This window comes from Camelus bactrianus, chromosome 4 (assembly GCF_048773025.1).
Source record: "Camelus bactrianus isolate YW-2024 breed Bactrian camel chromosome 4, ASM4877302v1, whole genome shotgun sequence".
Classification (NCBI taxonomy): domain Eukaryota; kingdom Metazoa; phylum Chordata; class Mammalia; order Artiodactyla; family Camelidae; genus Camelus; species Camelus bactrianus.
In genome coordinates, this window is record NC_133542.1 from 85,161,375 (window position 1) to 85,186,995 (window position 25,621).

The following is a 25,621-nucleotide window of genomic DNA, read 5'->3' on the forward strand; positions in this document are numbered from 1 at the left end:
GACCACACACAGGATATAATGTAATGTCAGAGTTTAACCCATAACCTTTGGGGCTTTGGTAGAATCTGGGCTCCATTTATCAGCACCGACTGTTAACAGCATCTGAACTGCTCCTTAACAGTTCCCCTATCCACACACCCAATTTGCGAGCGGCTACGGGGTTTATGGGAAATGTAGTCTTGAATGCTGCTGGTTATCGCGCAGCATTCTGGGAACGGATATCCGGGGCTTTTCCCTACGCCTGCGCAGTCAGTCCTACTTTCCTGCTTCCGGCGTCCCCCGGCTTGCGGGTCCGGAGGCTTCGCTCCTCAGGTGAGGACGGTTTAGGTATGGGGCTCCGGCGTGAAATGGTTGGGGAATGCCAAGCCCCGGGAACCCTTCCTGTCCCAAGGCGGGACTCCCACCGCCTGTCCCCGAGCCAGGCCTGGAGGGAAAGGCGAATGGCGGCGGGCTCCGGGCACCGGCTGGGCTGAGTCGTGGTCAGAAACGTTCGGTGCGGGGGCGGGGACCCGACTGCAGCCGGGCCTGGGAAAATCCCTTGTCCGCGGCGGGCGGGGATTATGCGTTTATAATATTGTGCATTTATAATATTGAGCGTGAACCTGCCACAAAGCGTGCGCCGGCCTTGGGTCTGCGGTGAGCTCCCGGGCTTAGGAGCCAGAAGGAACGAGTAAATTCCGCGTCTGTCACTTGGGCGTTGTCAGGTTTTTCATCAAAAAATAAGGTTATTAGTAAAAACTGCTTCTTGTCATCACTGGTCAAGCATTTAGTCAAGTGCTAGGTAATCTGCACTAATTAGTAGTTAATAAGCCAACAGGTAATGTTGGCTCCTATTGTATTTAGAAGACCCTTTGTTCTTTTCATTTAGTATTTAATCCTCACAACCACCTTACTTATAGGTATAATTCTATCCTTAAAGTATAAGAAGAAAATAGGCCCAGAGGAGTGGAATTACAGACCCAGGGTCACAAACGTGAGGAAGCTACAGTGTAAATACAGATACGCTTTACTCCCCGATTCAGGCTGTTCGTAATATCCTGCCTGCCCAAAACCCAGCGTTGCAGCCACGACAGTACTTGCAGAGTGCCTTGCCCCCAGTCCCCAGGACTATAAATTGTAAAGGCATTGTGAACTGAATCTCACTCTGTGACGTGTTTATTCTGGGGCTTCTGGGTTAAGACTAAGGCACCTGGCAACTTTGGCACTGTCCAGTCTGTCTCTGTCTTCAGAAAGCACAGTTGATGTTCTAGAGTGGCGTTGTCCAGTAGGAAGATAAGTTGAGCCACTTGTATAATTTAAAATGTTCTAATAGCCACAATAAAAACTAAGAAACATGTGAAATTAGTTTTAAGAACATACTGCATTTATCCCGATGTATCAAAGATGTTACTTCAGCATGTGGCAGTAGCCACATCTCAGGTGCTCAGTAGTGATGATGTGGTTAGTAACTGCAATAATGGATAGAAGAGTTCTAATGAATTCCAGGAGAATCAGGTTTCGGGGAGGGTGTAGCTCAAGTGATAGAGCACATGCTTAGCATGCACAAGGTCCTGGGTTCAGTCCCCAGTACCTCCTCTAAAAATAAATCTAATTACCTACCCCCCACCAAAATAAAATAATTAAATAATAAATAAATATTTTTTTAAAAAAAGAATCAGGTTTAAGGCCTAGACAGGTGGTTCCCAACCAGGGTGATTTTGCTCCTTTGAAAAGCTTTGGAAATATCTGGAGACATTTTGGGTTGTCACAACTGGGAGGAGAAGTACCTGGTGGGTAGAAGCCAGAAATGCCACTTGACTTCCTACAAAAGCACAGGACAGTCTCTCTCCCTGCTCACCGACCCCTATTAACAAAGAGTTATCCAACCTAAAATGTCATCAGTGTTGAAGTTGAGAAACACTGCTCTGTATGAAAGATTCAACTAAAATAAATTTGTTTCCTAGGCCTAAGTCTCAGCACCTCTGGAACAAAGCAGCTCTTCTGTGGCAGGAAGGAGAGAGCCCTAGGGACAGGAGTCCCTCTGGAAGAACAGTCCATCTACAGGGACTGCCCTCATCAGAGCTTCAGAGCAGATGCAGAAGAATCCAGGAAGGAGCAGGTTGTGATTTGCTCCGCCAGAAGCGGTTCTTAATCACCTTGCCTGGAGAGAGCTAGACTTGGGTGATGTCACCACATCCAGAAGCCATCACGGACTGTGTGACCATGGAAACTGTGGATCAGCTTGCGGAATGTGGTGAGTGGGGTCAGAAGGGGTGGGTGACTGACAGACTGCACGGGTAAAGCCACAGCCAGAGGCAAGGAAGTTCTATCCTCAGTCCTTAAATAACCCCCCACTTGGTTCATTCTTCGTCCTTTCCAGATTCTGAGCCACTCTCACACCATGTCCATCCCACGTGGCATCTCGAGAGATGCTGAGGCTTCCTTTATCCTGAGCATAGAGAGTCACAAAACGATAATATAGGAAGAGATTTCTTAAATTAAAACCTTAAAAAAAAATATTTAGCTTGAGATGTATGTCCCCTGGTCACCCAGGACAGAGCTAGGAGCAAAGCACAGTGCTGTTCATTCTGTCGCAGGTAAGTCACTAAAAGTGTCTTATCAAAAGTCTTTGAGAAATTACAACAAATTAGAACAAAAAGATTTTAAAATATTTTGCCACTAAACATCTTTTTGTTCAGAGTTTTCTATTGATTTTCTAACTCAAGGTATACATAATATTAATAGGACATTGATATTAATCCTCTGTTTTAATTTTTGTTAATTGGAGAGGACATAGATTTTGTTAATCAGTAGGAAAATAATTTACAGTCACCCAGTGAAAAACAGCAAGGTTATGGCCGCATGATTATATCAGAAATGTACATCTTCACAGAGTGCTTTTCTCTGTATGGTGCTTCCTGCCCCTTTTCAAAGATTAACAGAACAGTTTTCCATAGAAATACCTTTTCCCCAACTAGTCTGATGAGATTTCTAGGCAAGTGAATACAGAAGCTCACCAGACCTCTCTTAACTCCATTCCTCTTTCTTTACCCCCAGCTTATCCTTCACAATTCTGTACATTCTCCCAAGAGCAGCAGAAAATGAACATATCTCAGGTGAGTTACTCATTAACACCCGTCTTATAAAGGATTTTATAGGTGGTTAATTAACATGGCAAAGTAGGTGTAGAAATGGATCGGGATTATTCAAGGAAGACAATAGAAAAGCGGGCGGACGGCACAGCAGAGCTGGCAGGTGACCAGATACAGGTCCTTTTGTGTCACAGCTTTTCCGAAGCACAACTGCACATTTCTTCTGACCTTTCTGGTAGTCATGGCAGAGAGACAGACAGACAGTATTTGTTCACAGATTTGCATTCATGAGCAGCTTAAACCAGACACCCCTCGTGGAATCTAAAGTCATCAAGGTCAGGAGAAATGTCTTTGTTGGTCTCATGTAGGTGACAGTGCAAATCTTTGCAACAACAGCCCTGAAAAGAATTCCCCTGGAAGTGAAGGGCAGGCTGCCGCAGAAGGGCTTTTGTCCACACGGGGGTTCAGGTAACTAAAACAAGCGGAGGTGGACAGTTTTCCAATCATCCTGCTGGATCCAGGGATGATGCTTAGACTAGCTAGGGGCTGGCAGGAATGGCCTGAACGCTCACGTCCTTAAAATAGCTCTCCAGAAATATTTCTCTCAAATGCTTGTCATAAACAAGTTGTTCAGCAGTTTAAAGTCTGTTCTTTAGCAAATAGTACCACGCTTTCCATCCACACTTCAGTCCACTGCGTGAGGCCTTGGTGTCTCTTCATGTACCAGTGACCTAATTACAGTCAAATCCAGTGGGTCTCGCCTAGTCCTTACCTCACTAGACCTGTCTGCAGTGCCTTACTCCCCCTCTCTGTGCCTCTGGAAGGCCTCCTGCGTTAGTGTGTGTGACATTTTCCTCAGCCACTGGCCTGCCTCTCAGTTCTTTCATAGAGTCATCTTCCTTCTCCTGCCCTTTCACATGTCTCATCCGTGAGTTTCTGTTCCTTCCCACTATTCTTCTAACTAGTCTTCTTGACTCATTTCATTCCCCTCCTGGTTTTAACAATGACGTATTTCCTAGTTCTCCCAAATGAGGGTCTGCAGCCCGCCCCAACCAGTGGCACTTTTTGTGATGTTAGACATGGTCTGTATCTGCAGTGTTCAGAATGGTGACCGCTAGCCACATGTGCCTGTTGAGCACTAGAAACGTGGCCAGTGTGGCTGGGGAACTGAATTTTTATTGAAATTTTAAACAGTCACAGATGGCTACCACACTGGACGTAGTTGACTCAACATTTCTCTGTAGGTATCTAAAAGGTGTCTCCAGCTCAACTGATTCAAAGAAAAAATTTGTATTTACAGCCCTCCCCCAACTAGTTCTCCTCAGCTTTCCCTATGGAGGATACAACCCCATTCAGCCAAGCACCCAGGCCACAAAAATGGGATGCATCCTTGGCTCCTCTCGCTCTCAGTCTCACTCAGCTCCTGCCCCGTGTGGTCTGTAATCATGTCCGGCTCCTTCTGTCCGTGTGGGTCAAAGATAACAGCACTTTTATATGGTTCAACTTAATGTGTTCTACATGCGTTCCCACTTCATTCCTCCTACTGCTCTCTCGCCTGAACTGGTGGCATAGCTTCTTTACTGATCTGTCCCACCTCCTCTTCACCTGCTGGAGCACGTCTTCCACAGGGGTGGTTCATCTAAATGCTAATGAACTGCTGTCTTCATCCATCTGTAAGTCACTTCAGTGGCCTCTCATTGCTTACAATAAAATTCCCCGTTTCTCAGGATAACATTCAGGCTTTGAAGGCATTACAGCTTCCATTTCGTCTTTCTACTTTACTGCTGCTATGACTTTTTTGACAGTTTTTTATTGAGTGACCAGGAGGTGACATGGACTGTAGTTACAGCTTAAACAATACAAATACTTTTCTTTCTTAATGGTGTTTACAATCTAGTGCGAAATATGACATTAAAATTTAGTAGAAAACTTTATTCTAAGGAAAACTTTGTTTAGTTTCTTAAACAGACCCTACTGTCCCTGACTCTGCCTCATATCACATTTCTCATTGTTGTCTCTAGACTGACCTTTAGACCCAAGTCTTCATTTCATGCACTTGGTGTCATGGACTGATTTGTGTCCCCCTCAAAATTCATATGTTGAAGCCCTCGCTCCGGATGTGATGGTATTTGGAGACAGGGCTTTTAGGAGGCAATGAAGGTTAAGTGAGGTCATGTGGGTGGGGTGCTAATCTGATAGGATTGGTGGTTGTAGGAGAAGAGGAAGAGAGAGACTTCATGCACAGGGCCCAGGAAAGGCCATATCAGGACGCAGTGAGAAGGTGGCATCTGTAAGCAAGGACATCACCACACTGAGGCCCTGATCTCGGACTTCCAGCCTCTAAAACTGTGAGGAAGTAAGTGTTGTTTAGGGCCCCCGCTCTGCAGTATTTTGTTATGGCAGCCCCCTGCAACTAAGTCGTTTGGCTCTTTACTTTCTTTTTCTTTTCTTTTTCTTTTTAGTTGTAAAATAAAGGTAACATAAAATTTACCATCTTAGCCAATTTTTAAATGTGCAGTTCGGTAGTGTTAAGTACATTCATATTGTTGGGTGCCCAGTCTCCAGGACTCTCTTCATCTTGCGGAACTCTACATTATGTGTCCATAAAACAGCAAATCCCCCACTCCTCCCTCCCTTCAGCCTGTGGCAGCCACCATTCTGTTTCTGTGAATTTCACTCTTCATATAGGTGGAATCATAGTGTTTGTCTTTTTGTGATGGTCTTATTTCACTTACATGATGTCCTCAGAGTTCATCCATGTTGTATCGTGTCAGAATTTCCTCCCTTTTGAAGGCTGAATAATACTGCATTGTATGTACCGACCACATTTTGTTTATCCTCTCATTCTGTGATGGACACAGGTTGCTTCTACCTTTTGGCTATTGTGAATAATGCTGCTATGAACATAGGTGTACAAGTACCTCTTCAAGACTCTGCCTTTAATTCTTGTGGATACATTGTTGGATCATGTGACAATTCTGTTTAATTTTTCAAGAGACTGCCCTACTGTTTTCAACAGTGGCTACATCTTTCTACATTTTCACTGGCAGTGCACAAGGGTTCAAGTTTCTCCAGATCCTCGGCAACACATGCTACTTCCTGTTTTCCTGATAGTAGTCGTTCTCATGCATGTGCGGTCTGACTCTTTGGACCTGTCAGGAGCCAGCTATGGCTGCTTCATCGAGGAAACAGCGCTCTTTTCTTTCCCCTTGCCTCCCTCTGGGCTAATTTCCACTCCTTTTCTGAATTTGCACAGCACCCTGTCTCTCCCTGTCTGCACTTCATCCTTCGGTGGAAATTACCTGATATGTGTTTGTCTGGTTAGCCCGTTAGCTTCGAGATCTTGAACTACCGTGGGTTCATCTTCGTAGGCCCTCAAGTTTCCCAGATGACACTGCTCATTAAACTCTCCTCCTAATAAAAAACTGTCCCCTCTATGTACAGAACAGGACCACCATAAGACTTTGGATTCACAGTCTTCTCAGACCGCCGCTTCATTTCTCACAAGGTAGAGCTGGTGCCGTCCGTACCTCCTTTGCAAACCTGTGCACACTTGTCCTCCTTGCGACAAGTAGGCCTGATCTCCTGAGTGAAGGACTCGCCCAGAGGAAGTTTTCCTGACCTTCCCTCTGTATTGTGCTTCCTCTAATATGTGCTCATTTTAGTCTCTTCATCTTTAAGACGGTATCTCCTCTGGTCTCCATGTGCTTGCAAGAAGGACTAAACTTTTGTGGACAAATACAGTCCCCTGGGAGGAGATAATTCACAGGAGATCCTAGGAATAATCTGACAATTTCCTCTGCATACATGGGAAACAATTAAGTCAGGAGTAGAGGAATTAGCTGATTGATCGTTCGAATAGAATCAGTATCAGGATTTGTCCTTTCAAAGAAAGGACAGATTGGTGGCGTAGGTTCCCTTGATCAAAGGCAGAGAGCTGACAAGGATTGCGTCAGGCCTGAAGAATGGGTGGGATTTTAGTTGCTGCAGAGTACGAGGAGGTCACTGCGTTTTGAGAGAGTGACATGACGTGGACTAAACAAGTCTTACAAGGTCCAAGGTCCAGTAAGAATTTTGCCTGTAACGCTTTGGACTTCCTCTTAGGGAACAATAAGAGGTAGAGGTGGAGAAGATGTTGGGACCAGACTCGGTGTATCAGTTTGCTGTGGCTGCCATAATAAAGTGCCACAGACCAGATGGCTTAAACAAGAAATGTGTTTTCTCATGGTCTGGAGGCTGAAAGTCTGAGATCAGAGTCTGGACGAGTTTGGTTCCCCCTGAGAGCTGTGAGGAAAGGATCAGCCCCCAGCCTCTCTCCTTGGCTTGTAGATGACTGTCTTCTCCCTGTGTCTTCACGTGATCTTCCCTCTGTGCATGTCTGTGTCCAGACTTCCTCCTCTTACAGGCACTCTCTGGTCAAACTGGGTTAGGGCCTACCCTGATGACCTCGCTGTAACTTAGTCACCTCTGTAAAAACACTGTCTCCAAATACACTTACAGTATGAGGTGCTGAGGGGGTCAGGACCTCACAGTATGAATTTGGGGTTGGACAAAAGCCCCTAACCCTAGAAGTCCGTGGATGCCATCCTTAAGGGTTTGGTTTCATCATGAGTTCTAACATATGGCATGGGGAAGAAATTCCTGTAATAAAAGCAGTTTTATTTTTAATCTGGAAGTACTGGCAGAACGGGAAAGACATGGAAGGGGCGGGGTAAGAGTCCGTATGACTCGAGAGCTTTTCTGACAGGAGGGCAGCATGGGGATCCCTCTTGTAGAAAGAGGTGCATGAGAGCTGGGATTGTGCACGGTTTCGTGTATTTTTTAAATCATTTATATTTCTTTTTTCTTGAATCAGTTTCCTTCCTTTTTGCTAATTTTAAAGGCTTTTTAATTATTAAAGAATTTATCCTTTTTTCCTGACATATTTGACAAATATTTTTCCCTATTTCGTTCATTGCCTTTGGACATACTTTGTCCAAAGTTGACTGAGTTCTTTGATTTTTACTAGTGGTATTTTGAGAAATTTTTAAAATACAGAAAGATACAAAGGGATAACAAAATAGACATGGTCCTACTTTCTGAAATTATTAACTATAAAATTTTGTTAAATTAAAAAAATTTTTTTTATTTAACTGAGGTACAGTTTTAATACTAGTAAAGTGAACTCTAATTGTGAACTGAGTAGATTTTTACATATGCATATACATATAATTTACCACCCAGATTAAGATAGCAAATATTTCCAACACCCCTGAAGTTTCTTTCGTTCCTTCCAATTTTGAGTAATCACTGCCTCCTTCTGCACTTCCTTCCACTATTCTGAATCTCCCTTATCAGAAAATAAAATTCATTTTTGAACATTATATACATGGAATCATGCAACATGTAGTTGTTTTGAGGGGAAGGGTTGGTCTGGCTTCTTTCACTGTACGTAACATTTTTTAGCTCATCAATGTTGCTGTGTATTTTAATACTTTTTATTACTAAGCAGCGTTCCACTATATGAATATATGGTGATATGCTCACTGTCTTGTTCATAAGCTTTTCATTTGTGTTTTTTCTAGTTTGAGGACTTTTATGAATAAAGCTGCTGTGAACATTCCTCTGTGTTTCTTGGCATATCTTAATTTCTCTTGGTTATACCTACAAATGGAATTGCTCGGTTCATAGAATAAATGTATGTTCAGAGCTAATACAGTACAAGTGTTTTTTAAAGTTGTTGAACCAGTTTATACACGCACCTGTACCAAAGTCTCACCAACACTTGCTCCTGTTGGCGTTTTTGATTTTAGTCTTGTATACTGGTCTCTCATTGAGATTTACAATTTGATTTTCTGTGATAAGTTCCAGCATTGAGCACCATTACTTGCGTTTTATGTAAAGTCCTCGTTCACTTCTCTGTTTTAATTGGATTATTTGCTTTTATCTTATTGATTAGTTGGAGTTATTTCTATATTATCAATACAGTTCATTTGCCAGATGCATGTATTGCTGATGTTCTTGGATTCCGTGGCTTGACTGTTTTTAGTGTCTTTTGGTGAACTGAGTTCTGAAATTTAATAAAGCTCAGGATCAGTGTCCTCTTTAACGATAGTTCTTTTGAGTGTCATGTTTGAAAGATCTTTCCCTACTCCAAGATGATGAAGATACTCTCCTGTGTTGTTAGTAGTTGCTTGATTATTTGAGGTTGACTCACCCGGAATTACTTTTGTATATGGTACGAGTTAAGTGTCAAGGTTCGTATTTCCATATGGATGTGCACTTGCCCTAGCACTGTTTGTTGAAAAGACCATTTTCTGTCCACCGAGTTGCAGCAGGGGCTCTGTTCAACCAAGTGACCATATATATATGTGGGTCTGTGTCTACACTGTATCCTCTTCCTTTGATCCAGTGATTTTTCTTTTTTGCCCATACTGCACTTTTGTAATTACTGTTGCATTACAGTAAGTCACGAAATACAGTAGTGTGAGACTTTGAGTTCTACTTCTTAAAAAATTTTATTGGCTAATTTAGGTCCTATGTGTTTACATAAAGATTTCATCAGTTTCTACTGAAAATCCTGCTGGGGATTTTTTGGAGTACAGGTGAAGTCTGACATGTTTCATTACATTTACTCCTATGTATTTGATCTGTTTTGATTTGTTGTAAATAATATTTTAAAATTTCATTTTCTAGTTGTTGGTTTATTAAAATACAATGATTTTTAATATTGATCTTGTATCTAGCTGTTTTGTTAAATTCAGTTATTAGCTTATTTTGGTAGACTTTTGGATTTTAAATATGTCTTTTGCAAATAAAGAAAATTTTACTTCTTCCTTTTCAATCTTTGTCTTTAATTTCTTTTTATTTTTCCAGTACAATATGGAATACAAGTGACGATAATAAACATCCTTTTCTTCTCCCTCACCTACAGGGGAAGATACTCAATAGTTAACCATTTTAACCAGTCTGATTTTAACTGTAGGGTTTTTTTTTGGTTTTTTTTTTTGCATATGCCCTTCATTAGAGTGAGGAAGTTCTCTTTCTGTTTCTAGTTTGCTGAGAATTTTTTATCACACATAGGTATTAAATCTGGTCAAATGCTTTTTCTGCATCTAGTGAGATAATACAATTTTGTTTCTTTATTCTGTTAAAGGGGTGATCTGCGTTGATTGATTTATCAGTGTTTAACCAATCGTGCCTTCCTGGGATGACTCACACCTGGTTGTGATGTACTATCCCTTAATATGTCTCTGGATTTAATTTGTTAGTATTTGAATGAGTATTTTTGAGTATACATTAATGGAGAGATAATTGGCCTGAACTTTTTCCTTTCATGTCCTGGTCAAGTTTTGCCATTAAGATTATGCTTTCATAAAATGAGTTGAGAAATGGTTCTTCATTTTCTGTTCTGTGGAAGAGGTGAAGATTGCTGTTATTTCTTCTGAAATGTTTGGGAGAATATTACGAGTAAAGCATCATGGCCTTGTGGGTTTTTTAAGGCTGTTTTAAAATTATGAATTCGATTTCTTTGATAGAGAAAATCTGAATAATCCTATTTTTCTGGTGTCCTTTTTAAGATAACTTTATAGAGATGTAATTCCCATACCATACAATTCACACATTTAAAGTATACAATGCAGTGATGTTTAGTGTATTCACTGTTGTGCAGTCATCACCGCAATTTCAGAACATTTTCATCACCTCAAAAAAAAAGCTCTAAACAGTTAGCCATCCCCTCACCCCTCTCCCAACATACCCCAACCCCAGCCCTAAGCAACCGCTAATCTACATTTTGTCTCCATAGATTTGCCTAGTGTGAACATTTCAAATAAATGAATTTCTATGTGGTCTTTGTGACTGTGTCTTTCACTTTGTGTAATTTTCAAAGTTCCATTATATGGATATGGCGCATTTTGTTTTTCCATTCAACAACTGATGGACATTTGTGTGGTTTTTACCTTCTGGCTGTTCTAAATAGTGCTCCTGTTAACATTCAAGATATGTATACACACACACACAAGTTTTTGTATGAATGCCTGTTTTTTATTTCTTTGGGAACTGAATATACGAGTAGAATTGCTTGGTTATCTGGTAACACTACGTTTATCTTACTTAGGACTGCCAAACTGGTTTCCACAACAATTACACCATTTTACATTCCCACTGGTAGTGCACTGGGGCTCCAGTTTCTCCACGTTGTCGCCACCACTGGTTCCTTTCCTTTTGATTTTTATTTATGGCCATCTTAAGGGAGTGTGAAGCAGTATTTCATTTGGGGCTTTAGGTTTTGATTTGCGTTTCCCTGATGATAGCTTTGAGCATCTTTTCACGTGCTTATTGGCTATTTGTGTATCTGGCTTTGGAGAAATGTCTATTCAAGTTCTTTGCTCATTTTTAAATCAGCTTGTCTTTTTGTTGTTCAGTTGAAGAGTTCTTTATATACTTTGACATTTATGACATATATAATTTGTGAATATTTCCTCCCATTCTGTGGGTTGTCTCTTCACTATTTTGATAGTGTTCTCTGATAACGCAGTTTTTAATTTTGTTGAAGACCAGTTTTTTTGTTTAGTTTCTTGTGCTTTTTGTGTAACATCTAGGGAAATATTGCCAAATCCAAGGTCATGAAGGTTTATGCCTGATTTCTTCCAGAATTCTGATAGCTTAAACTTTATATTTAGATCTTTGACCCATTTTGAGAAATTTTTGAATTTGTGGCATGAGGTAAGATTCCAGTTTTATTCTTTTCCATGTGGCTATCCAGTTTTCCCAGCATCTTTTGTTGAAAAGACTACCTTTTGCTATTAAATGACTGTGGGTTTCTGTCTGGACTGTCAGTTCTATATTCGATGGACCCATATGTCTGTCTTTACACTAGTACCACCCCATCTTGACTACTGTTGCTTTAGAGTTAAGTTTGAAATCAGGAAGTATAAGTCCTCCAACGTTGTTCTCTTTTAAGACTGTTTTGACTGGTCAGGGTCCCTAGCAATTTCATGAGTTTAGGACTGACATTTCTGCAAAAAGGCCATTGAGATTTTGATAACGTTTCATTGAATCTGTGTATCGCTTTGGGGAAAATTACCATCTTAATATTAAATCTTTCAGTCCACTCACATAGATCATCCTTCCATTTATTTAGATTTTCTTTAATTCCTTTCAACAATGTTTCCTAGTGTTGAGTGTACAAGTCATGCACCATCTTGGTTAAATTTATGCTTAGTATTTTATTATTTTTGATTCTATTGTAAATGGAATTGTTTTAAGTTTTTTATTGTTCACTGTTAGTGTATAGAAATACAAATGTTTGTGTGTTGATCTTGAATCCTGAAAATTTGCTAAGATTATTAGCTATAATAGTTTTTTCTAGATTATTCAGTGTTTATATATATATATTTATATATTAGATTATGTAGTCTGAATAGAAGTAGTTTTACTTCTAATTTTAATGTCCTTTTAAAATTTTTTGCCTGTTTGCTCTGGCTAGAACTTCCACTACAACAGCTAGAAATGGTTACAGTGGACATCTTTGTCTTATTCCTGACCTTTGAAGGAAAACTTACTATGTTTTAGCATTGTATATGATGTTAGTTGTGGATTGTTGTATGTGCTTCTTACTGTGTTGAGGAAGTTCCCTTTTATTCTTAGTTTGTGAGTGTTATTATCATGGTGCTGGATTTTGTCAGATGTTTTTTCTGCATCAGTTGATATGATCACATGGTTTATTTCCTTCATTCTATTACTGTGTTTACTATGCTGATTGAATTTTGCTGAGTCACTTCTCTCTTGTTGCTTTCAAGTTTTTTTTAATTGAAGTATAGTTAGTTACAATGTGTCAATCTCTGGTGCACAGCATAATGTCCCAGTCATGTATTTTTATACATATATATATATATATATATATATACACACACACACACACACACACACACACATATACACATATATATATACACACACATACACACACATATATACATACACATATATATACATATATTTGTTTTCATATTCTTTTTCATTAAAGACTTATAAGATACTGAATATAGTTCCCTGTGCTAGGCAGAAGAAATTTGTTTTTTTATCAATTTTTATATATAGTAGTTAATATTTGCAAATCTCAGACTCCCAAATTTAGCCCTTCCCACCCCCTTTCCTCCGTTAACCATAAGATTGTTTACTATGTCTGCGAGTCTGTTTCTGTTTTGTAGATGAGCTCATTAGTGTCTTTTTTTCTTTTTTTTTTAAGATTCCACATATGAGTGATCTCATATGGTATTTTTCTTTCTCTTTCTGGCTCACTTCACTTAGAATGGCAATCTCAAGGTCCATCCATGTTGCTGCAAATGGCATTGTTTTACTCTTTTTTATGCCTGAGTAGTATTCCATTGTATAAATATATCACAGCTTCTTTATCCCATTCCGTCGATGGACATATAGGTTGTTTCCATGTCTTGGGTATTACATACTGTGCTGCCAAGTTTCATTCTTTGTCTTTCTGCCCTTTTTGCTCTCTTCTGTCCTCCTCCGTTTTCCTTCATTCTTTTTACTGTTCTCAGATTGGGTCATCTCAATAGATTTATGTTCAAGTTGGCAGATTCTTCTGCCTGTTTAGATATGCTCTTGATCCGTCTAGGGAATTTTTCTCTTCAATTACTGTACTTTAAAATAGTTGATGAAAAGTCTTGGTCTGGTAAGTCCAGTGTCTAAACTTCCTCAGAGACAGTTTTTACACTGTTTCATACGTAGTTTTTCCCCCCCTGTATAGAAGCCATACTTTCTTACCTGTTTGCATGTCTCAAATTTTTGTTGAAAACTGGACATTTAAAATATAATGTGCACTTTGTAATCAGAATCTCCCCCCCGCAGCTGTTGTTACATATTTGTTTAGTGACTCTTTTGGCCTAATTCTGTAGAATCTGTATTCTTTGTCACGTGTGGCCACTGAAGTCTCTGCTCCTTTATATTCATTTGTTTTAAGCTCTTTACAGTAAGCATAAGAAGTGTTTTCATGTGTACTTTGTGTGTCATCTAATTCTGAACCCTTCAGACTGAACAGAGATGTGCTCTTGCAGGCATCAGTGTCTTTCAAGGACGTGACTGTGGAGCTCACCCAGGAGGAGTGGCAGCAAATGGGTCCTGTTCAGAAGACCCTGTACAGAGATGTGATGCTGGAGAACTACAACAACCTAGTCTCAGTGGGTGAGCTTATAAGCATGACTTACCCTCACAACTCCATGTAGAAGGCATTTCCTTTTTATGCATCAGTGCACATGAATACTTGAGGTGTTAATGTTGTTTTGCCTTTTCATTCAGGAGTGTAATGTAACTAAGCCCTGGTGAGAAATAGAAAGTGTCTGTGTTGTCAACTCCCAGTGATAAATTCGAATGAAGACCTTCAGGATACTGTTCCTGAAGTTTTTCCACTTTTGGAGACTGAAAATCTCATTATCTGGCCTAAGTACTCCCTTGTTGCCTGTTTGCAGTTAACTGCATTTTCAAACCAGAGGTGATCTTCAAGTTGGAAAAAGGAGAAGAGCCTTGGTTCTCAGAGGAAGAAGTCTCAAACCAGAGCCACAGAGGTGAGTTACTGAGCACTAACAGAATTCTGTAGGGTAGTCAGACTCCAAGAAGACAGTTTAGCAGTGAACACCTCTGCATTTCAAGACTTTTCTTACAAGTCTCAAAGGTGCAAGAAGCACCAGTCAGAAGAAAGTGATTAATAAACTTAACTACATTAAAATTGAGTTTTGTTCCTAAAAGATATCTTTAAAAGGATGAAAAGACAGTGCACAGAATAGCATGATATGTGTACAGTACAAGTAACCTAGAAAGGATAAGCATCCTGAAAGTGTGAAACCTTCAGCAAGTCAGCACAGAAGAGCACAGCAGCCCAACTGAAATACAGGTGAAAGACTAAACAGGAACTTTCACACAGCCGTGCAACCTTTCAGAATGTGCTCAACCTCGTTACGTTTCACAGTGTAAAATAAAGTATAAGGTGAGATAAGTGATACGTACGATATGAAATGAGATTAACAGATCTGGCCACGGCAAGTCCCAGTGAGGATGTGAAGTATTAAAGACCCTTATTAACTGACTGAAAAGGTAAACTGATAAAACCTCTGTGCAGTCAGGAGGATGTTACCAAATACAGCTGAAGGTTTGCACACCTGTAACCAGGCAGTCATTTTCAGCTGTATCCCCTACAGAGAGGCATGATGGGATTCTCTAGAATGAGTAAAACAATGTTTATGACAGTGTTGCTTATTTTTGCTAAAGGTTGGGTTCCTTAGCAACAGAATGAAGGAATAGTTACTTCTTAAGGGAGAATTACAGTTATATGAAGTCTTACACAGTAATTGCAGACAAAATATTAAGCAAAAATATAAATATGCATGTATGGTTACATTTATGTAAATGTCAGGAACAGGCGAAACTCAGTTCTAGTTTTAGGTGGTAAAACTACAAGGACAATCAGGGAGGTGATTACATGATTGTTAGGGGAGTGGTAAGCCCTTCAGGATGAGGAAGTTGTACCTGGGTGGGGATAACTGGGGATTTTTCCATTTATGTTCTCTTTCTTGATGTGGTTTCTAATTCCATGACTGGTCACTCTTTACTGTGAAATTGCACGTGTAAGTTTTATGCAAATATAAATTGTTTCATGCTTAACAGAGAGTTGAAGGATGAGCCAAAAGTAACAGGTAATATTCACAATTTATTTAAGCCATAAATGATAGGCATCTAGAATGCATAAAGAATTTGGATCTTTTTAAAGTATCATCTTTGCATTAAGGCCTTCCATGAAACTCCACTTAAAATTGCATCCCTCATATGAAACTGAAATGTAGGAATTTTGAATGAGGTGATCAGATTCACTTATCTTCAGTTTTCATAGATGGAATAAATCAAAGTAACCACAGCCAGAATTGAGCAGTGAATCTAGTTTAATTGCAAGAATCAACTTACTTTTCATGAGTTTTACACTTGTTTGTATTTCTGTGACTCACAGCTGCAAAATGGGTTAAATCCTCCACTATTAGTTCTTCATTTAATTAAGAGGAAGTTGCTGCTGTCAGTTGGATTCTGAAGGATTGAATGGAAATAAGGAATGATACAAATTGAAGTATGAAGACTCTTGAGCATTCGACCAATATAGCCTAGATAATGTTGGACCTCTGTTGTAATTTACTTCCTCAAACCAAGCCACTCCCCTGTCGAGCCTAGCCCGTCAATGCCTGTTTTCTCCTAATTGTTGTTGTTACTCTGCTCAGGTTTGTAAGTCTTTGTTGTAGTCACTGGTTTTCCTGCTCCCTAAAATAATCACTCCCATAGAAGTCAAATTTCTCTCCCTTCTCCACCCAGGTAAGAAGATCCAGTTTATCACAATCCAAATACAAATATGTATTTACAACTATCAGCATTATTTTTTAAAGGAGAGTGAATATGTAAATTTTCTCTCTCACTCTCTCTCACACCCACACACACCCTAGTTAATGTTGAGAAACCAAAAAAATGACATGTAACAGGCTGTATGTTGATAATCCCCACCCATACGAAATGTATGATTCATACAATGTTTATACAATGTTTCTGTTTTAGATTACAGAGACAACAATGTAATCAGAAAGAACAAGAAAATCAAAGGCAAACACTTGCAACAAGTAACGTGTGGCAATAATAAACCATTGACTAGAGAGGAAGACGAAGTTTTGAGAATACCATTTAATCTGCACGTTGCTCCTGTTTCCTCCACAAAAATGGCCTGTAGATGTGACTCAAGGGGAGTTAGTCTGCAAAATATTACTCAATTTATCATTAATAATAGGACATACTCAACAAAAGAGACAGATTGTTATAATATATGTGAAAATTTGCCTCTCAAAATTAAGTTTGAGAGAACTTATACTGGAGAGAAGTTTCATGAATATAATAAAAATGGAGAAACCCTCCATTATAAGGAAAATCTTTCTGAGCATCAAAAATGTCAAACACTGAAGCAAGCTTTTGAACTTAATGAGATTGAAAAAGCCTTCTATAATGAGGCTGCCTGCTTTAAACATAAGAATACTCCCACAGAGGAAGAATCCTGCAAAGATGATGAATTTAGGAAAAGCTGTGATAAAACAACTCCGTTTGACCCCAGAAGAACTGGGACTGGGGAGAAACACTGTCATCTTAGCCAGCGCGGGAGCTCCTGTGAGAAGCTGGCTGTCAAGGAATCCAGCAAACTTAACGTGCCTGTGAGGCACTGTGAATGCACTGCAAGTGGGAATAACTTCAGCGGGAGGCCACACCTCGCTCAGCCTCCGGGAGCCGTCCCAGAAGAGAACCCACCGGTGTGCAATGACAGGGCACAAACTGGGTCAGATAGGCCCTTTGAAAATCAGGAAAATAGGAGGTCCTACCAGACAACAGCCCACAAAGTGCGCCAGAGAACTCACTCTGAAGTAAAACCCTATCGGTGTCCTGAGTGTGGGAAATCCTTCTGTCAAAAAGGACACCTCATTCAACATCAGAGAACTCACACGGGAGAGAAACCGTTTGAGTGCAATGAATGTGGGAAAACCTTCTCCCAGAAGTCACACCTCCGTACACATCAGAGAATTCACACAGCAGAGAAGCCCTATAAATGTAATGACTGTGGGAAAACATTTGTCCAGAAGTCAACCCTCAGGGGACATCAGCGAATTCACACAGGAGAGAAACCCTATGAATGTTGCGAATGTGGGAAAACTTTTGTTCAAAAGTCAACCCTCAGAGATCATCAGAGAATTCACACAGGGGAGAAAGCCTTTCAATGTAATGAATGTGGGAAAATGTTTGGCCAGAAATCAAACCTCAGAATACATCAGAGGACTCATAGTGGTGAGAAAACTTATCAGTGTAAAGAATGTGAAAAATCCTTCTGGCGAAAAGACCATCTCATTCAACATCAGAAAACGCACACAGGAGAGAAGCCGTTTAAATGTAATGTATGTGCGAAAACTTTCGCCCGGACTTCAACCCTCAGAGTTCATCAGAGAATTCATACTGGAGAGAAACCATTTATATGTAACGAATGTGGGAAAAAATTTGTCCGGAAGGCAATCCTTAGTGATCATCAGAGAATTCATACAGGGGAGAAACCCTTTCAGTGTAATAAATGTGGGAAAACTTTTGGCCAGAAGTCAAACCTCAGAATACATCAGAGAACTCACAGTGGGGAAAATCTTTCTGAATGTAATGAATATGGAAAATTGCATAAGAAGTCAATCCTAAATGTATGCCAGAGAACTCAGGGAGCGGAAAAACCCTATTGATATAAGAACTATGGAAAATCCTTCTGACCAAAAGACCAACCCATCTGACAGAAAATTCACACAGGAGAGGAACATATTTATATGAGTATAGGAAGACTTTTACCCAATACAAAACCTGGAGAGTAGTATCAGAATTAACACAAACTTCTATTTCAAGGGACTACGGAAACCCTACCGGATGGAGTCATGCCCTGTTCGATCACTCACACCACATGTGCTGGTAATCTTCGCATTCGCAGGAATTACATTTTCCCTCTTGGTGCACAGCTAATCTAAATGTCCCGATCTCCCTTTGATCTAAGTGGGGTATGGGCCTGCCTAGTGGACTGTGAATGCTCCTGTTGTGTGCCACACCCAGCTCTGACGAGTGCAAGGCCTCCCTGGTCCCAGCAGCATCTCAGCCAAACTTGAGATAGTTGCAGCTGTCCCTCAGAGGGGCCGTGTATCCCGGACCTTGCTGCATGGAGCAACGCTCCTGGCTCAGTAGGGCCCTCAGTTCATAGGAACCATAACTGAGCCTGATAGTCTGGCCAGCTGAAACCGCTTGGACATGGGACTACTTGCCCTCGTGCCATTATGCAGGCCCCAAGACTGCATGATGATGCAGCTGCTCCAGTCACTGGGCAGAACACGAGGGTGTTCTCAGCTCTGGCCAGGATTCCCTTTGATGAAACTTGGTGCATTGTCACTGGCTCTTGCCCTCTCACTGTGCCTAGTAGCTATTTGATGTGTCTGTTGTAAAATTATAGGCTTAAAAAAGAGCCCCTGTGTGGTGCCGTGAACTGTGGGGGAAAAGTGACAGCTGCTGAGCACAGGGTGGACTCACATGGTAAAAGACTATTCTCTGGTAAGACTGACTGGAACCAAGCTGCTGATCAAGCCCCCACTACCCTGATAGCCAGCATTGCTACCTGGACCCACCATCGTGCTAATGGCAAAAATTCGCCACCTTACCCTGGATACAAAGTAAGAGTCTTTATATATATCCAGTGCCTCTTTTGATGTCATTTGATAAAAGAATGACAGTTTTTTTCTTCTGGATTAGTAGCCAGTGCTCCACATGCCATTTGATCAGTTCACCCTTTTCTACTGATTTTAAACATCTTCATATACTAACTTGTCATTTGTAAAGATACTGCATATGGCTACTTATGACCCATTTCCAGTGTTCTTTTGTATTAGTAACATTCTCCTATGAACAGGGATGGCACATACCTCATATGAGCCAAACTACTCTGTCTTTCTGGTCTGGCACTGAATCAAGGTTAGAAAAGGGGAATACTTACAAGGACTTTGGGGATGTAACATCACAGGCCAGTTACACTGTTAGCTCCAGAGCTGCCAGCAGCCTTGCCAAGGAGATCCACCTGTAATAAGATCATATCCAGTTAATACTATATTCCCTGACAAGAGATAACTGCGTACTCCATTTTACAGCAGTTGGTAATATTATAAGGAAAGTCATTCTTTGATACAGTTTTTCTCAGTTTAAGATACTTAAGAGTCATCTTCATGCCTCGTTTAAAATGTTTTAGGATTATGACTGGATTTGCTATAAAGTTTGGGATCATCTACCCACCAGGATGGAACCAATTCACCCAAGTGGCCTGAATGGGAGGCCAGGTGACAAAAGTCCCACAGTGGCACTCAGGCTTCATCTGCTGCCCCCTTGCTGGGGACACCCACCACTCCACATAATACATTATTAACTGGAGGCTGTGGTCTGTGCTGGAGTCACAAATGCCCCGTTCTCCCTGCCTGGTTGACCTCCCTTCCAAGTGCTAACTTTTATTCCAGTAGATGGGTCCCTCGTCCGGGTACTGGCAGAGTCAGTTTTCTGTTTGCCTGCCTTCCAAGGATCTTCAAGCTAGGAAGAGAAGCCTCCAGGAGGGCAGGAATTTGTATCTGTCTCGTTCACAATGTGTCCCAAACATGAATAGTCCCTCTGCACATTGACCACTCAGAAATACTTGAAGGTAGAATTATCAAAGTAATATCTGAGCATTTTTTTCCTTTTGATGCCTCAAATTATATTTTGAGATAATTCATCATTTATTGTAAGTAGTTAAGGGAAGTTAGTTATTGCTGTAAGCTCCCACTCAGACTTGAATATTTTCTAAAATCGCTAAAAGAAACATAACTTGTTCTTAATATTCAGGAGTGTACAATACTGTTCTTCAGATATCTTGCAGCCAAGACAATTTATTTTCAATAAACTAGTATTCCTGGTTCAAAATTATGTCTACAAATCTGTTGGGTTTTATTAGCACTGGAGAGTACAGACTTTGGGGAGGGGCAGTGGCAGGTGGAGGGCTTTGCTTCCACACAAATACTTCTTAAGTACACATTCAAGCAAATGTGCAAAATGGTAATAATGATAAATTGGATTTTCAAGATCAACCAAATGGGAAAGCAAAGTGATTATTTCTTGGGATCATCTCTAATCCATTACACCAGTAGTTCCCCTCACTTTTACTTCCACATCAACCTTCTGACAATTACAAGAAGGATTTTATTTTCTCAGGTTCAAGAGTCTACCTCCTAGGAGACATGTCAGAGCCCCACTGAAGGACTGTGACACCTGTTCTGACCTGCTTCCATGTTTGTCTTTCCTTGCCGGGTGTATAGTGCCTTACCTCTCACATTCAAGGTCTCCCTAGAGGCCCAGCAGAAGTGCTGTATATATACTGCCCTTCTACCCAGGCAGCTGCACATAACGAGAGAGGAACACATCTTTTCTTGTTGAAGGCAGTATAGTCTTCAAGTGCCATTAACCTCCATGGTCAACTGGCTAGCTTCGTGGTCTTCCAGTGTTTTAAGGAGCTGACTGCGAACTGACAGCAGTATAATTAGCTTAATTATCAGCTCACTGGCTTGATACCCAATGAATAAACTTAAGAAACTACCTGGTCTGACTTTGTGGCAATTCTACACGTGTGTGTGTGTGTGTGATCCCCAAAAGTACTGAAAAAGTTCAAACAAAAACTTGTATATGAATGTCATAGCAGCACTATTCACAGTAGCCAGAAGATGGAAACAACCCAAGGGTCCATCAGCAGAAGAATGGATAAACAGAATGTGGTGTATCTGTAAAACAGAATACTATCCAGCCATATAAAAGGAATGAAATACTGACACACAATACAACACAGATAAACCTGGACACATGCTAAACTAAAAGAAGCCAAACACTAAAGGTAGACTTCACAGAAAAAAGCAAAACAAAACATATTTCCAAGGTATAACATGACATTACATGGTAGAAGGCTCTACCCACCAGGAATACAGGAGTCCTGTGTGCATAAAACAACATCAACATACATGAAGCCAAAACTGAGAAACAAATTATGGTTGTTGAATTCAACATCCCTCCCAGCAATTGATAGGATCACTAAATAGGAAACCAGCAAGACTATGAAAGAACTGAACAGCACTTCAAGCAACTGAACATAATTAGCACTTTACAGAATGAACCACCCAGCAACAGAGGAATATACATTTCAAGAACAAATGAAACACTCAATAAAAGACCATATACAATGAAAAATTGTAAAATTTCAAACATTGATATCTTCTGGCTATACTGAAATCAAACTAGAAATGAATAACAAAAAGATAAGAAAGTCTTAAAACGCTTGGAAATTAAACAACACATTTCTAAATATTCCATGGGGCAGAGGAAGTTGCAAAGGAAATGAAAACAATTTGAACTGAATGAAAAGGAAAAAACTTGTTAAAACTGCATTAGAGCTAAAATAATGCTGAGTGAGAAATTCATACTGCCAAAACTTACATTAGAAAAGAAGGGTCTCAAATTGATAGTCTAAGCTCTCATCTCAAGAAACAAAAACAGCAGAGTGAAATAAATCCAAAGCAAGCAGAAGCAAAGAAATAGTTTAAAAGCAAGAGTCAATCATGTTGAGAACAGAAAATCTAAGAAACCAGAACTTCATCCTTTGAAAAGAGAAATAAAATTGATAAAACTACTGTGACTGGAAAAAAAAAAAAAACAGGATACAAATTACCAAATTCAGGACTGAAAATGATGATATCACTATACAAATATTAAAAGGATATTCAGGGGACACTACAAAAAACTATGTGCATCAATTTGACACTTTGTGTGAAACTGACCAATAGTGAGATTAATATCTCAAAGCCACAAATTACCAAAACTCACTCAAGATAAAACAGATAATCTAAATTTTTCTGTAACTATTAAACAAATAGAATTCAAAGTAAAAAAGCCTTCCAGAAAAGCAATATTCAGGCCCAGATGACTGTAATCAAGAATTCTTCCACATTTAAAGAATTAGTACCAGTTCTACCCAAACTCTTTGAGAACAGGAGAGAATACTTTACAACGCACTTTAGGAGGCCAGTATTACTTACACTAAAACATGACAAAGTTTAAAAAGGAAAAAAGAGAACTAAAGTTATATCTCTCATATATTTATATTTTAAAATCCATAAAAATTTATTAATCAAATCTAGCAATACATACAAACAAAAATCACAACAAAGTAGAATTTATTCCAGAAATGCCAGACTCATTCAACATGTGAAAACAAATTAATGTAATCCACCATATTAAACTAAAAAGAAAAATGACATCATATCAATGCAGAAAAAGCATTTGACAAAATGCAATTCCATTTAATGTTTAAAAAAACACAGCAAATCAGGAATAGAGGAGAATGTCACCAACTTGACAAAGATCATCTATTGAAAACACAGCTAACATACTTAACAACAAAAGACTGAATGTCTTCCTCTTAAAACTAGGACCAAAGCAAAGATGTCCATTTTCATCATTCTTATTCAACATAGTACTGGAAGTCTAGCCAGCACAATAAGTCCAAAAAAAATGACATATAGGTTGTAAAAGAAAAATATAAAGTTTTACCTATTTACATATGACATTAATTGTCTATATATGTACAAAATCCCAAGGAATCCAGAAAAAAAAAAAAAGCCTAAAACTAAAAACTTCCTAGAATTAATGAATTAATTCAAGGTTGCAGGTTACAAGATCAACACAAAAATAAATTACATATCTATTTCCTATACACACACACACACACGTGTCTAAACCTAAAACCCCAATGCAGAATTTCCAAATGGATCAACAGGTTTCAATATAAAATATAAAACTAAAAAACTTTAGAAAAAATGGGAAATATTTTCCCCAAACTTAGTCATGGCAACATACTCATGATAAATAGAAGATAAATATAGAATAGAAAATTGATACATTGGACATCAAAATAAAACATTTACTCTGTGAAAGACAATAGCCAAGAAGATGAAAATACAAGCTACAGACAAAATGATTTGCAAACTATGTCAGAGGACTTTGCATCGCAACTATATAAAGAATTTTTAAAATAGTAACAATAACAACCCAGTTAAAAAATGGACACAAGGCATGAAAAGAATCTCTAGCAGTGAGAATACACTGATGCCTACTGCATGATTTTTAATTTTCTGTATACAATGATGTTTTGACATCTTAAAAAACCCTTTCTGGCTGAGAAAAGACTGCTCTTCCTGGGACAGGCCAGTTCTTAAACAGCAAATGATTCAGCTGGGAGCATGCCTTTGATAATGCAAATTATCCAGAGTTAAACCTTATCTAGCCACACACCCCCGTAGGCAGTATTCTTTACCCTTAATAATCACAGAGCCAGGAGCCAGGCAACTTGGAATCACCCCTATAAAGACCACCAGATTATTCAAAGTAGCAATGCTAAACTCCTCACTCTGCCCCTCTGGCCGAGGCTTTCCCCTTTCTCCCATCTTCTGCTGCCTTACCAAGCCTGGCATTCCTCCCATGGCCCTTGTGGTGTGCTGTGCCTCTCACTTTTATGGGAACTGTGGGAAATATTAAACTTTTTTTTCAATGGCATTGACTTCTTCGTGTCATCAGTCACCTCCATAAGTTAAGACCCACACACAGAACAGAATGGCACATAAATGCAAAGATACTAAAGGCATCACTTGAAAATAGGGAACAGCAAATTGAAACCACAATGAGGTACCTATTAAAATGGCTAAACTTTAACCCCAGTGTTCATAGCAGCACTATTTACAATAACCAAGACATGGAAACAATCTGAATGTCCATCCACAGATGACTGGATAAAGAAGTTGTGGTCTGTATAAACAATGGACTACTACTCAGCCATAAGAAAGAATAAAATAATGCCATTTGCAGCAACATGGATGGACCTGGAGATCATCATTCTAAGTGAAGCCAGCCAAAAAGAGAAAAATACAATATGATATCACTTATACATGGACTCTAAAAAAAAACAAAACAAAAAACCACAAGTGAACTTATTTACAAAACAGAAAAAGACTCATGACATAGAAAAGAAACATGGTTACCAGGGGGAAAAGGGGTGGGAAGGGATAAATTGGGAGTTCGAGATTTTCAGATACTAAGTACTATATATAAAATACATAAACAACAAGTTTCTACTGTATAGCATAGGGAATTATATTCAATATCTTGTAGTACCTATAATGGAAAAGGGTATAAAAACAAATACAGGTATGTATACATATGACTGAAACATTATGCTGTACACCAGAAATGGACACACTGTAAACCAACTATACTTCAATTTACAAATGGTAAAAAACAAAACAAAACAAAACAAAAAACCTAAAGTTTAAAATACTTACAATAACGTGCAAACAAGGATACAGAACAAGTAGATTTCTCACATATTGTTGATGGCAATGAAAAATGGGAAAGGCACTCTGGAAATAGTTTTGCAGCTTCTTACAAAATTAAACATACACTTACCGTACAACCAAGAGAATTCTCACTCCTGGGCATTCATCATAGAAAAATGAAAAATTCATGTTCACGCAAAAACCTGCACACATTGTTCCTATCAGATGTGTTATAATTAAAACTGGAAACGCAGATGTCCTTCAGTGGGTGAATGTATAAACAAACTATAGTACATCCACATTATGTCTTGTAGAATATTATGCAGCAGTAAAAAGGGTGAACTGTTAATTATATACAACTTTAATGAACCCCAAGGGAATTATGCTGAAAGAGGCCTGTCTAGAAAGTTATATGCTATATGATTTTATTTATATGAAATGACAAAATTATAGAAATGGATACCTGATGGAAGATACCTTGTATTTTGATTGTGGTGCTGGTTACGTGAATTTAAGCATGTGCTAAAACTGACAGGCAAAACTGACAAGGCTTTAGCTAAGACTCACCAAGAAAAAGAC

At 39.4% G+C, this 25,621-nt stretch overlaps 1 protein-coding gene and 1 long non-coding RNA gene across 7 annotated transcripts in view; one reads left to right on the forward strand and one right to left on the reverse strand.

The window, feature by feature from the left end:
- The first annotated feature begins 230 nt into the window (after positions 1–230).
- ZNF510 (zinc finger protein 510) lies at positions 231–19,119 on the forward strand. 2 transcript variants are annotated; one of them, XM_010967461.3, is made up of 6 exons: positions 231–312; positions 1,944–2,233; positions 3,037–3,095; positions 14,129–14,255; positions 14,540–14,635; positions 16,659–19,119. In XM_010967461.3, the coding sequence occupies exons 2-6, from the start codon at positions 2,164–2,166 to the stop codon at positions 18,356–18,358; spliced, it is 2,052 nt and encodes a 683-aa protein (XP_010965763.2). In that variant the 5' UTR covers positions 231–312; positions 1,944–2,163; the 3' UTR covers positions 18,359–19,119. The 2 variants fall into 2 exon arrangements, with proteins under 2 accessions (XP_010965763.2, XP_074219132.1); XM_074363031.1 differs by having other exon boundaries at positions 14,129–14,251.
- LOC105078820 (uncharacterized) overlaps positions 15,986–25,621 on the reverse strand; it is a 28,257-nt gene continuing 18,621 nt past the window's right edge. For all 5 annotated transcript variants that reach the window (XR_836199.3, XR_836198.3, XR_012506713.1 and 2 more), the window contains exon 3: positions 15,986–19,725. This is a non-coding gene — a long non-coding RNA (uncharacterized LOC105078820). The remainder of the gene's footprint in view (positions 19,726–25,621) is intronic.

Coding starts and splice junctions, on each gene's coding strand:
- ZNF510 (XM_010967461.3), top strand. CDS start 2,164: ATGTCACCACATCCAGAAGCCATCACGGACTGTGTGACCATGGAAACT. Junction 14,256..14,539: donor CAACAACCTAGTCTCAGTGG/GTGAGCTTATAA, acceptor GCCTGTTTGCAG/TTAACTGCATTTTCAAACCA. Junction 14,636..16,658: donor CTCAAACCAGAGCCACAGAG/GTGAGTTACTGA, acceptor TTTCTGTTTTAG/ATTACAGAGACAACAATGTA.